The sequence below is a fragment of the Ictidomys tridecemlineatus genome, chromosome 10 (genome assembly GCF_052094955.1).
Source record: "Ictidomys tridecemlineatus isolate mIctTri1 chromosome 10, mIctTri1.hap1, whole genome shotgun sequence".
Classification (NCBI taxonomy): Eukaryota; Metazoa; Chordata; class Mammalia; order Rodentia; family Sciuridae; genus Ictidomys; species Ictidomys tridecemlineatus.
Window position 1 is genome coordinate 136,516,676 of NC_135486.1, and position 13,058 is coordinate 136,529,733.

The following is a 13,058-nucleotide window of genomic DNA, read 5'->3' on the forward strand; positions in this document are numbered from 1 at the left end:
ACAGGACAGCAGGACAAGTAGGGGTGAGAAACCCACACTGCCTCGGGACATGCACTCGGGAGAGACCCAGGATGCAGAATATGTGAGGCAGAAAGCCAGAGGAGAGAAAGGGGATGGATACGGGGGTGTTTGAGGAGCAAATGGCCACAACTTTACATATTTGATGAAACTATAAACAAACAGATCTAACACTCTCAATGAACACCAAATAGAATACAGTAAAGAAAAACAGGCTGAGGCACATCACATAGGGCTGGAAATCAATGAAAGTCTTCAGAAACTGGCAGTCAGCAGATGGTTGGAAGCCATTGTCAAAGGACTACTAGAAGGAAATGAACTGTTGGCTTGCTGAAAAACCATTGCCAGCACCTCCCATCACCAAATTGTCAAAAGAAGTTCTGCAGGAGAAAGAACACAAGAGGTGACAATCTAGACTCACACCAAGGAAGGTCCTGGAAGTGGAAATATCTGTAAAGGTGAAAGACATATTTCTCTGTCAAAAACTTACTGATGGTGGCATGGGAGGCTGAGGCAGGAGGATCGCAAGTCCAAAGCCAGCCTCAGCAAAACCAAGGTGCTGAGCAACTCAGTGAGACCCTGTCTCTAAAGAAAATATAAAATAGGGCTGGGGATGGGGCTCAGTGGTTGAGTGACCCTGAGTTCAATCCCTGGTACCCCCACCCCCCAAAATACCTAGTTCATGAGGGGTTAGGTGTGTAGCTCAGTGATAAAGGACTTGCCTAACATGTGCAAAGCTCTGGGTTTGATTCCCAGCAACTCTCTGCCCCCAGAAATATAAAGATAATTGACAACTTAAAGTAACAACAAAAACAGGACAATGTGCTGTTTTTATGCCTAGAATTTAATTTTTTAAAAAAATTCTGATAGAAACGATATTGACTTTCAAGTTTTGATTGATTGATTGTGGTACTGTGGATTGATCCCAGAGCCTCACTCTTGCTAGGGTTTCCAAGATCATTTTCCAGTTAGTAGTGGATAATATTCAGAACTACAGCGTTTTGAACCCGGTGCGATGGCAAGTCTATAATCCTAGCAGCTTGGGAGGCTGAGGCTGGGCAATCATGAGTTCAAAGCCAGCCTCAGCAACTCAGCTAGACACTATCTCTAAAATTTAAAAAAAAAACAAACAAAAAAAAAACCTGAGGATGTGGCTCAATGGTTAAGCACCCTGGCTTCAACCCCCCGTACCAAAATTTAAAAAATTAAAAAATACACTATCTGGGGCTGGAGCTCAGTGTTAGAGCACTCACCTAGCATGCATGAGGCACTGGGTTTGAACCTTAGCACCACATAAAAATAAAATAATAAAATAAAAATAAAGATATTGTATCTACCTATAACTAAAAAATAAACATTAAAAAAATAAATTTAAAAGTACAGCATTTTATAATTCGTTATGCTCCATAGCCTTGCCAAGTCAGTCTGCGCCAGCGTCTGTGAGACCCTTCAGATTTTATGTGCGCCAATCATGAGATTCACAGTTTGTGGTTTCTTCCGGAGCAACGAAGTTCCACCTGTCTCCACCAGAGGGAGAGCCCGGCAGTCAACTCTGGGCACGCGCTGGAGGCAGCTGCGCAGGTGCACCTTTAGGCTCCCCTGCCAGGACCAAGTTATGCCACTGACCCAGGTCTTTTGGCCTCGGCGGTGCTGGGGGCCTTCCAGGACTGCTAAAGGGCGTGCGGGGGTGGATGAGACTGAACAGAAAGCACCGGGGTCGGTGGACCCTCCTACCCAGACCTTGGCAGATAACTGCACCTTCTCAGCCTTCCTTTCCCTCCAGGAAGAAGGCATTACTGGGCAGGGACTGAACTGCTGACAGAGCCTGGACAGGCCTAGGATGTGGCCCTTGCCCTCTCTCTGCTCTGCAGGGAGGAGGATGGGGGGGGGTCATGCAAATCGGGATCAGAGGTTAGTAGTGTGGGAACTTTGAGTCAGGTTCTGTGCAGCCAGCACTTGGCCACCAGGACGCAGGAGGCCAGCAGCAGCAGCAGCAGGAAGACGGCAGGAAGAGCCCAGACAGGAGAGGGGGCCAGGGGAGCCCTAGAATTCCCAGCCCCAAGGCCCCCATTCTGGGGTGAGGATCCAGTTCACATGGGAATGTGGCTGTAGGCCCCAGGCTGGTAAGGATGAACGCAGCCTCGCCCCAGCTGACCACGCTTTAGCTCTGTGTTTGGTGGCATGTACAGCAGCCCCAGGTGACCAGAGAGTACTGGGGCCACCAACCCAGCCAAGATGCAGACATCCCGCAGCAATGCCACCATCCTCACACCTAGGCTGGGACACACATCAGGCACAGCAGGAGGCCACGGGGCTGAGGACTGTGGAGTCTGCCCACTGCAGGGACAGGATAGTCGACCATGAGCCCTGGACCTGTAGGGTGGTGGGGGACAGCCACACACCTGTGCCCTGGGCACGGAGTGAAGACAAGGAGAACAGGGCTCCAACAAAGGCCCCACCTGCTCCTGTATCTCCATGTGGACACTACCCCAGAGAATAAGCTTAATGACACAGAGAGACCACACAAGGACAGGATGAAACGCAGGCATCCCTGCAAACCCAGGCGGTGGATTGGGTCCTTGCCACATTCTCCAGGAAGCTCTCCCTGGATCCTGCAGCTCACACTGCCCCAGACAGCCTCTGGGAGCCCAGCATTTGGGGTTCTCCTCCTGAGGCCAAGAAGCCTGGAGGAGACAGCTCAGGACTCGGTAATAACCTGCCCTCCAGGATGTCCTGTCCTCACATCCGTCCTCAGGTCCCATGCCGCCACCACAGATCAGATGGGAAAAGCCCCCCAACTGCCCAGTCCAAGTAGGGCTTCCTGTCTGGCTGGGGCCTGATGACTGAGCTGATTAGGGGCCTCCGGCCCAGCCTGGGACTTTCCCACCCCCTTCCCAGCCCCATGCATAGGCTGGAATTGGAGGGCCCCACCAAGATCCCTAGGGCAGGACTCATCTTAGAAGTGGGGAAACCGAGGCAGGGTGGCAGTCATCTGATGGTGAAGCAGGCTGTGGCTGTGCGAGGCCCAGGCCTGGCACCCCTCATGCCAGCACCTGGTCCTGGCTGAGGCTCAGGGTGCATGGGAAGGGTCTGAGCTGGGATGGTGAGGAAGGGAGTGTGCTGGGGGGGCCCAGCCTCCCTCAGATGAACCACACCTGGGACGTGGCTGCTGGGACAAGGAGTGGGACCTGCCTGGTCAGCACAGCACAGGGAAGGAAGGTAGGGTCCAGGTGTGCCCAGCCCAGGCTGCCATATACAGGACCTAGCAGCCTCACATTACCCAGTGAGGGTGGGGTGCAGGGTCTTCAAGGAGCCAGATCCACTGAGACTTGACCCCCAGGAGGGGACTTCAGGGCCCTCACCTTTCCAAGCATCATCTTTGGGGACCTCGTTCCCCTTCATGCTGCTGCCTGCAGAGCCCTTGACACCCTGTATCCCAGGCCTGCTATTGTGAAAGATACCCCAAATCATCCCGTTGGTCCCCTTGGCACCCCTGTGACAGGTGCTGCTTCCTCTCATCTGACACAGGAGTTCAGGGAGGGGGCAGCCTGGCCTTGGCCATGCCCCACCTCGAAGGGTCACCTGCCAAGGATGGGGGGAGGTCATTGGGCTGCATCTGTCTGCAGTGAGCTGACCATCTGGACACTGTCCCTGGGGAGGAGCCCTGGATAGCAAAGACAGGGCCTGGGTCCCAACCCCTCGGCCTGGCCCAGTGATTGGCAGCCCTGATAGGGCCAACTACCTCTTTTATCTGTCAACTGTGGCTGGACTGAGCTGGGCTGAGTTCGGATCCAGAGCCAGATAAGAATAAGTCCACCCTGCCCTCTCTTCTCTGGGTCTGCCCCCACCCCCATATGTCATCTTTCCTGGGGAACCTTGGTCCCTTTCCCCCACTGTGCACAACCAACAACCTTGCTGAAAGATGTATGAAACACAGGAGGTCACCTCCGACCTGTGGTGACCCCAAGAGAAATGGGCTATGGGTTGGTGGTGGAGAGGAAAATATCTCCCGGTTTACCTTTTGTTTTTATGATAGGCAGACATCAAGTTTGTCATTGAAAATTAAAACCAAAAGAAACACTAAAGGGCTGGGGATGTGGCTCAAGCGGTAGCGCGCTCGCCTGGCATGCGTGCGGCCCGGGTTCGATCCTCAGCACCACATACAAACAAAGATGTTGTGTCTGCCGAGAACTAAAAAATAAATATTAAAAAAAAAAAAAAGAAACACTAAAGAGGGTTAGTACTTCCTTCCTCACGATTCTCATACCTAAAGAGACTGAGGGGCTACCAGAGCAGGGACAGAAGCAGGAGGGTCCAGATGAGGAACTGGAGGCCTTTCAGATCCCACAAAAGATCACTCCAGAGATTTTGCAGATTAAACCAACATCTTTGTATTTGATGACTGCAAGGAGAAAGAAGTAAATGTTTCTTTAGAAAATATCTTCTCTGCCAAGGGTAGTGGTGCACACCTACAATCCCAGATCCTTGGGAGGCTGAGGAAAGAGGAAGGCAAGACGAAGGCCAGCCTCAGCAACTTTGTGAGACCCTAACTCAAAATTAAAATAAAAATAAAAAGATCTGGAGAGGTAACTCAGAAGGAGAGCACCCCAGGTTCAATCCCCAGGACCACCACCTACCCCCAAAATTTCTTCTTGCCCAAAAGTTCTCAGAATCCTCCTAAAGGAGGGTACTATCTCATTTACAAGCATGAGCATGTCTAAATACACGATGCACACAGAGCCTGGGAGCAACCAAAGCACTCGCCAAGGACCAACTGACATGTCTATTCTGCAACCTCAATGTGGACAGTGGGTCAGAAGCCAGAGCCCCTCCCCAGCAAAGGAAAGGGTCAGTGCCAAACAGAGGGTCCCCAGTAGGCACACCTGGGCCCCATCTGTCCCCGAGCTCTCATATGTGCACTGTTTGTGGGAGGAAGGGGCCAGCTCATGGTCTGCACACGACATACTGTGTGCCTGGAGAGAAGGCAGGGTTGGACATCTGGGGAACCCTGCAGCCTGGCCAGGAGCCAGAAAGAATCACCCGGAGCTTATGGAGCCTAATCCCAGGAGACTGGATGACATGCAACCCAGCCTGACAGCAGCACAGAACAGGAGTGCCACAGGGAAGGGCGCAAGGCCAGGGTGAAGGCAGAGCCTTCAGGGCGCCAGCTCAACCCTAGAGGGGGACAATGGAGCTCACAGCCCCACCAGGACCCAGGTGTGGAGCAAGGCCCCTTGCAAGAAACCACTGCCTTCCTTCATAATCATAAATCCACAATAAATCTCGAAGGAGGGTTTCTGCCACTGCGTGTACAGAAGGCGGAAGGATGAGGAAGCACAGGTGGGATGCTATGCCCATGAACACATATGCAGACCCAACAGGAGGAGAAGGCACCCTGAGCCCAGCCACTGCCCTCACCAAACCTGCCAGATGCTGGGCACCTTGCATGTCTGGACAGCTCAGCCTCCCAGTCCTGAGGGCCTGGAGTCGGAAACCCCAAAGCCCAACTGCAGCAGCTGGACAAGGCTGCCACGCAGAGCCCTGCATGGCAGGGAGAAGGAATGACTCCTGCTGCACTCAGCTGTCACAGGGGCAGCACTCAGGGCGGGGGCAAGCCCTGGAGATGCTCCAAGCAGACCAGAGAACACTGGAGCTACACAGAGGCACCTGACAGGGGGTTAGGATGGGGAGAGGTGGGTGGGGCTGGGCTCTGCAGCTGCCCATGCTCTCTCCACCTGGCCCCCGGTGCTCTCTGTCCTCTACCTTGCTCCCTTCAGCTGCCCACGTTGTTCTACGTCCCACACCACACAGAAACAAACCTGTGAGCAGGGCACTGTGGTGCACACCTGTAATTGAGTCTGAGGCAGGAGGATTCCAAGTTCAAAGCCAGCCTCAGCAAAAGTGAGGTCCTAAGCAACTCAGTGAGACCCTGTCTCTAAAGAAAATGCAAAATAGGGCTAGGGATGTGGGTCAGTGTGTCCCTGAGTTTAATCCCCTAAAAAAAAAAAAGAATAAAAAAGAAACAAGTTTGTGTGGAAGAGAAGCCTGCCTAGGAGAGGCATTGGCAAGGAGGCCCGACTCATGACCACAGGCCGAGTCTCGGGGCCAGAGACCCCATAGCTACAGCCGCTTCACCCAGTCACTATCTGGATACCTTTCTTCCCTAGAGATGCCCTTAGACAAAAATAAACAGTGACCACCATGATGCTTTCTCTGCGCTTTAATGAGACACAACAGCCAGGAGGGGAGGGACGCAGGTGGAGAGCTCCACAGGGCTGGGGTAGGGGGATTGGGAAGGTGGGGTGATGCCACCTGGGAAGGAAACAGTGTGCTGAGGCAAGAGAGGACTAGTGAAGCCCTGATCAGGGTGGCAACCCTGCCAACCTGGCTCAGGGGACCTTGGGGACGTAGCGGTGGATCCAGTCCAAGTAGTGGGTAAGACGGGTGTAGATGCCTGGCCGGTTGGCATGAGCACAGCCCTCACCCCAGCTGACCACGCCCGCCTGCAGCCAGGCACCCTTCACCTTGCAGACCAGGGGCCCTCCAGAGTCACCCTGGGGAGAACAAGAGTCAGTGCCTGGGGCAAGGCCCACGTTGGGGATGCGGGGGGGGGGGGGAAGGGCCCACCTGGCAAGAGTCGTGACCTTTGTCCCCAGCACACAGCATGTCATCACGGACAATGCGAACGCTGTCCCCTGTGTAGAGCCCTGTGTGGTACTGTGCGTCACAAAGGTGGTTTTCCACAATCGGGACTTTCACCTGCTGCAGGGGAAACGGTGGTGGGAGGGACACTGCGGTGAAAGAAGAGGGAGCAGCCTCAGGAGGGGGTCGATCAGCGCCCTTCCCTGTTCCACAAAGGGAACCCCCAAGGCTGGGACCATGGTGTGGTCTTGTGACCCCTGCCCAAGCCCTCAGCTGTCCCAGCTACCCACCGCCATCATGCACATCGCCCCAGCCTGTCACCCAGCACGGTGTCCCTGAGGGGAACTTCTCCGAGGCAGGGGGCAGAGTGATGGGGCGAACATGGCTAAAGATGTTCACAGGATCCTTGAGCTCCAGCAGAGCAATGTCCGCCCCGTCCTGGGCAATATAGTAGTTAGGGTGAGGGATGATCCTGCTGATGGGCAGCAGCTGGTCTCGGTAGTAAAGGTGCTGCTGGCGAAGTTGTACCCGGTAGAACTCTGGGCTTCTGATTCCTCTGGGAAAGGAGAGTCCTGCTCAGGAGGACGAAGTGGCCCCAACATCACACCCTCCAGAGCGTCTGGGGCCACAGGGTGAACCTGGCCCTCACCCCTCCCCGCAGGCCCATGGAGACTCACGGTCCCACGCAGTGAGCAGCAGTCAGCACCCACTGTGGGTGGATGAGGGAGCCTCCACACACATGCATCCAGTAACTGTCGTACAATCTCAGGCTCACTTGCCAGAGCCACTGGTTTTCAGGGGCCTCCTGTCCTCCCACGATGCCCACTCGCTCCAGAGCTGGGCCTGGGGCTGGGGCAGGGAGCACCTTCAGCACCAGGGTGCAGCCCACCCTGGATCAGCCCTCCCCTGCCTGGGACAATGCTGGGCTTCTCAGAGTCCACCTGCCCCAGCCTGTGCAGCCAGGAGTAGGGGGCAGGGGGCAGGGAAAGAGCAGACCTAGGGCAGGACTCACCAGGGGCCCCATGGACCATGCTGGACAGGAGGGGCAGTACCAGCACCAACAGACTCAGCATCTGGAAGGAGTGAAGAGGGGGCAATGTGAACCCAGATGGAACCAGTTGGCAGAGCGTGGAGCAGACTGAAGCCAGGGCCCTTGTGGATCAGAGCACTGGTCCAGACTAGGGGTCTGGGGTCTCAAGGATCCAGAGATGGGGCACACAGGTGTCAGGGGCTCTGAGTCGGGGACACTCACCCTGGCCAGTCCCTGTTCTCTACACAGCCAGCTCCCCTCCATTTATCCTTCCAAACCAGGCTAGAGTCAGAGGGCCCTCCACCTCCAATCCAGATGTGGAGGAAGTAGATGACTCAGACCCAGGGCCACCATGTGACACCAGGGCAACCACAAAACCACCCCCAGGGTGGGATGCTGACTTCTCAGGCTCTGCCCCAGTGGGAGCATAGGGATGAGAGGGCTCCAGTCTGCTCAGGGTCTGCCAGGTCCCCTGTATATGGGGGCTCCCAGATGGGTCCTGCCAGGGCTGGGCACTAGGAATTGAGTGTCCATCTCTCAGCTGCTGGATCTCTAGCACCAGAATGGCAACACCTCCCAGCTGTCAGGACTGGGCTCTTGTCCCCTCCTGCCCAGGCACAGAGGACTCCCTAGGAGGCCTCAGGAACAGTGGCATTCAGGGACCATTGCTGTCCTACCCAACATGCTTCCCGAAGATGAATGCAGGGCATAAGTCCATGTCTGTGGGCCACCCTCAAAGGAGCAGTGCACAGGATGGCACTCTCACTCCTCCCAAGTTCTCCCTCTCACCCCACTCAAGTTCTCTGATCCCATACTGTGGGCACAGCCCTCGGAGACTCAACTTGAGGGAGGGTCACATCAACAGCACCATGAGTCTGGGTCAGGAAGGGGCCCTGCTGCTCCCCATCAAACTGGCTCCACAGAAGATTCCCGCAGGGTGGTCTCCGGCCTTATCTGTGCAGCTCTGCTGTCCGGAGGGTACCTCATTAACTCTGCCATCTGTGCTTTATCTGCACATGGGATGGCTCCATGTCAGAGCAGGATAGCAGAGGAGCCCTGCAGCCAGCAGTCCTCCCCCAAACCTCTCCTACACCCCCAGCCAGGTCCAGGGATGATCACTGTCCTGCCTGTGTCTATGCCCCTCCTCCTGACACTGCTACTCAAGGGGTCCCAGGTGGGCTACCTCCTTACCTAGGACTCCGGGACCCCAGCCCTTATTCTGCCTCACTGCTACTTCTGGGCCCTCAGCAGAGGGCAGTGCAGGTCCTGCCCCCACCCTGCCCTCTGTACACCCCAGGGACAGCATGGGACCAGCAGGGGCTGTCCTGCTCAGCGACCTGGCTTCCACTCCTTCTCTAACAAACTCCCGAGCCCTGTCAAGCGCTGGCAAGATGGAACCACAGGAGCCCACAGGGGGCGAGAGGGTGAATAGGGGTGGCTGGACACACAGAGGGCAGGGGCTGCGGGCACCACTGAGTCAGGGGCTCTGGACCCTTGTCCTCCAAGGGATGCTCTGATTGGCTCAGGCCTGGGAGGTGGACCAGTCAATAGCTGTGAGGGGGCTGGGGGTGTGGCTCAAGCGGTGGCACGCTCGCCTGGCATGCGTGCGGCCCGGGTTTGATCCTCTGCACCACATACAAACGAAGATGTTGTGTCCACCAAAAACTAAAAATAAATATTAAAATTCTCTCTCTCTCTCTCTCTCTCTCTCTCTCTCTCTCTCTCTCTCTCTCTCTCTCTTCTCCCTCTCCCTCTCTCCCTCTCCCTCTCTCCCTCTCTCCCTCTCTCCCTATCTCTTAAAAAAAAAAATAGCTGTGAGGGTGTGGTCCCTGTGTTTGGCTGTCACTGGGCCTATCAGGGGCTAGAGGGGATGGAGACTCTGATCCATTTGCTGGGAGCCCAGGGTGGGTGAGCAGTGTCTGCTGCCCGGGCCCTAAGCATCCTCCACTGGAGGACAGCCACTGGTCTTAGGGTCACTGGAAGTGACGCCCTCCCAGAGAGGGACTCAGTCACTGTTCTCCACACCAGCGAACCTCGCTGGGATGCAGGCCAGCCCCACCACCATTCCCTGGGAGGGGGCTCATCCTCCTCACCTCTCCTCTGCGGGAGGCTGTTCTACTGGAGGTGGGATTGTTGACAGAACTAACTGGTAGTGCAGATGCAAAGGGACAACATGGGCAGAAAGCCAGGTGGGGGGAGGGGGACAGGACAGCAGGACAAGTAGGGGTGAGAAACCCACACTGCCTCGGGACATGCAGTCGGGAGAGACCCAGGCTGCAGAGTATGTGAGGCAGAAAGCCAGAGGAGAGAAAGGGGATGGATACGGGGGTGTCTGAGGAGCAAATGGCCACAACTTTACATATTTGATGAAACTATAAACAAACAGATCTAACACTCTCAATGAACACCAAATAGAATACAATAAAGAAAAACAGGCTGAGGCACATCACATAGGGCTGGAAATCAATGAAAGTCTTCAGAAACTGGCAGTCAGCAGACGGTGGAAGCTTTTGGCTTGCTGAAAAACCTTTGCCAGCAACTCCTGACACCAAATTGTCAAAAGAAGTTCTGCAGGAGAAAGAACAAAAGAGGTGACAATGTAGACTCACACCAAGGAAAGTCCTGGAAGTGGAAATATCTGTAAAGGTGAAAGACATATTTCTCTGTCAAAAACTTAGTGATGGTGGCATGGGAGGCTGAGGCAGGAGGATTGCAAGTTCAAAGCCAGCCTCAGCAAAACCAAGGTGCTAAGGAACTCAGTGAGACCCTGTCTCTAAAGAAAATACAAAATAGGGCTGGGGATGGGGCTCAGTGGTTGAGTGACCCTGAGTTCAATCCCTGGTACCCCCACCCCAAAAAATTCTCCAAATCATTCCGTTGGTCCCCTTGGCACCCCTGTGACAGGTGCTGCTTCCTCTCATCTAACACAGGAGTTCAGGGAGGGGGCAGCCTGGCCTTGGCCATGCCCCACCTCGAAGGGTCACCTGCCAAGGATGGGGAGAGGTCTTTGGGCTGCATCTGTCTGCAGTGAGCTGACCATCTGGACACTGCCCCTGGGTAGGAGCCCTGGATAGCAAAGACAGGGCCTGGGCCCCAACCCCTGGGCCTGGCCCAGTGATTGGCAGCCCTGATAGGGCCAACTACCTCTTTTATCTGTCAACTGTGGCTGGACTGAGCTGGGCTGAGTTCGGATCCAGAGCCAGATAAGAGTAAGTCCACCCTGCCCTCTCTTTTCTTGGTCTGTCCTCACCCCCATATGTCACCTTTCCTGGGGAGCCTTGGTCCCTTTCCCCCACTGTGCACAACCAACAGCCTTGATGAAGGATGTCTGAAACACTCACAGGAGGTCACCCCCCAACCTGTGGTGACCCCAAGAGAAATGGGCTGTGGGGTGGTGGTGGAGAGGAAAATATCTCCAGGTTTACCTATTGTTTTTATGATAGGCAGACATCAAGTTTGTCATTGAAAATTAAAACCAAAAGGAACACTAAAGAGGGTTAGTACTTCCTTCCTCACGATTCTCATACCTAAAGAGACTGAGGAGCTACCAGAGCAGGGACAGAAGCAGGAGGGTCCAGATGAGGACTGACAGGCCATTCAGGTCCCCCAAAAGATCATTCCAGAGATTTTGCAGATTAAACCAACATCTTTGTATTTGATGACTGCAAGGAGGGAGAAGCAAATGTTTCTCTACAAAATATCTTCTCTGCCAAGGGTAGTGGTGCACACCTACAATCCCAGAGCCTTGGGAGGCTGAGGAAAGAGGAATGTAAGATCAAGGCCAGCCTCAGCAACTTTGTGAGACCCCAACTCAAAATTAAAATAAAAATAAAAAGATCTGGAGAGGTAACTCAGAAGGAGAGCACCCCAGGTTCAATCCCCAGGACCACCACCTACCCCAAAATTTCTTCTTGCCCAAAAGTTCTCAGAATCCTCCTAAAGGAGGGTACTATCTCATTTACAAGCATGAGCATGTCTAAATACACGATGCACACAGGGCCTGGGAGCAACCAAAGCACTCGCCAAGGACCAACTGACATGTCTATTCTGCAACCTCAATGTGGACAGTGGGTCAGAAGCCAGAGCCCCTCCCCAGCAAAGAAAAGGGTCAGTGCCAAACAGAGGGTCCCCAGTAGGCACACCTGGGCCCCATCTGTCCCCGAGCTCTCATATGTGCACTGTTTGTGGGAAGAAGGGGCCAGCTCATGGTCTGCACACGACATACTGTGTGCCTGGAGAGAAGGCAGGGTTGGACATCTGGGGAACCCTGCATCCTGGCCAGGAGCCAGGAAGAATCACCCGGAGCTTATGGAGCCTAATCCCAGGAGACTGGATGACATGCAACCCAGCCTGACAGCAGCACAGAACAGGAGTGCCACAGGGAAGGGCGCAAGGCCAGGGTGAAGGAAGAGCCCTCAGGGCGCCAGCTCAACCCCAGAAGGGGACAATGGAGCTCACAGCCCCACCAGGATCCAGGTGTGGAGCAAGGCCCCTTGCAAGAAAGCACTGCCCTCTTTCATAATCATAAAAACACAATAAACCTCACAGGAGGGTTTCTGCCACTGCATGTACAGAAGGCGGAAGGAAGGATGAGGAAGCACAGGTGGGTTGCTACGCCCATGAACACATATGCAGACCCAACAGGAGGAGAAGGCACCCTGTGCCCAGCCACTGCCCTCACCAAACCTGCCAGATGCTGGGCACCTTGCATGTCTGGACAGCTCAGCCCCCCAGGCCTGAGGGCCTGGAGTCGGAAACCCCAAAGCCCAACTGCAGCAGCTGGACAAGGCTGCCACGCAGGGCCCTGCATGGCAGGGAGAAGGAATGACCCCTGCTGCACTCAGCTGTCACAGGGGCAGCACTCAGGGTGGGGGCAAGCCCTGGAGATGCTCCAAGCAGACCAGAGAACACTGGAGCTACACAGAGGCACCTTGCAGGTGGTTAGGATGTGGAGAGGTGGGTGGGACTGGGCTCTGCAGCTGCCCATGCTCTCTCCACCTGGCCATGGGTGCTCTCTGTCCTCTACCTTGCTCCCTTCAGCTGCCCACGTTGTTCTACCTCCCACACCACACAGAAACAAACCAGTGAGCTAGGCACTGTGGCACATACCTGTAACTGAGTCTCAGGCAGGAGGATTCCAAGTTCAAAGCCAGCCTCAGCAAAAGTGAGGCCATAAGCAACTCAGTGAGACCCTGTCTCTAAAGAAAATGCAAAATAGGGCTGGGATGTGGGTCAGTGCGCCCCTGAGTTTAATCCCATAGCTACAGCCACTGCACCCAGTCGCTACCTGGACCCCTTTCTTCCCTAGAGATGCCCTTAGCCAAAAAAAAAAAAAAAAACAATGACCACCATGATGCTTTCTGTGCGC

At 54.9% G+C, this 13,058-nt stretch overlaps 1 protein-coding gene across 1 annotated transcript; it reads right to left on the reverse strand.

Moving 5' to 3' along the window:
* Positions 1-6,223: 6,223 nt before the first annotated feature.
* On the reverse strand, positions 6,224-8,375 carry LOC101967134 (tryptase beta-2). The gene is made up of 5 exons (XM_078024397.1): positions 7,673-8,375; positions 7,338-7,509; positions 6,951-7,216; positions 6,646-6,809; positions 6,224-6,572 (listed from the first exon to the last, which is right to left on the reverse strand). The coding sequence occupies exons 1-5, from the start codon at positions 7,731-7,733 to the stop codon at positions 6,408-6,410; spliced, it is 828 nt and encodes a 275-aa protein (XP_077880523.1). The 5' UTR covers positions 7,734-8,375; the 3' UTR covers positions 6,224-6,407.
* Positions 8,376-13,058: the final 4,683 nt, after the last annotated feature.

Coding starts and splice junctions, on each gene's coding strand:
- LOC101967134 (XM_078024397.1), bottom strand. CDS start 7,733: ATGCTGAGTCTGTTGGTGCTGGTACTGCCCCTCCTGTCCAGCATGGTC. Junction 7,510..7,672: donor CATGGTCCATGGGGCCCCTG/GTGAGTCCTGCC, acceptor TCCCTGCCCCAG/CCCCAGGCCCAGCTCTGGAG. Junction 6,810..6,950: donor GGGCGATGTGCATGATGGCG/GTGGGTAGCTGG, acceptor CTTTCACCGCAG/TGTCCCTCCCACCACCGTTT.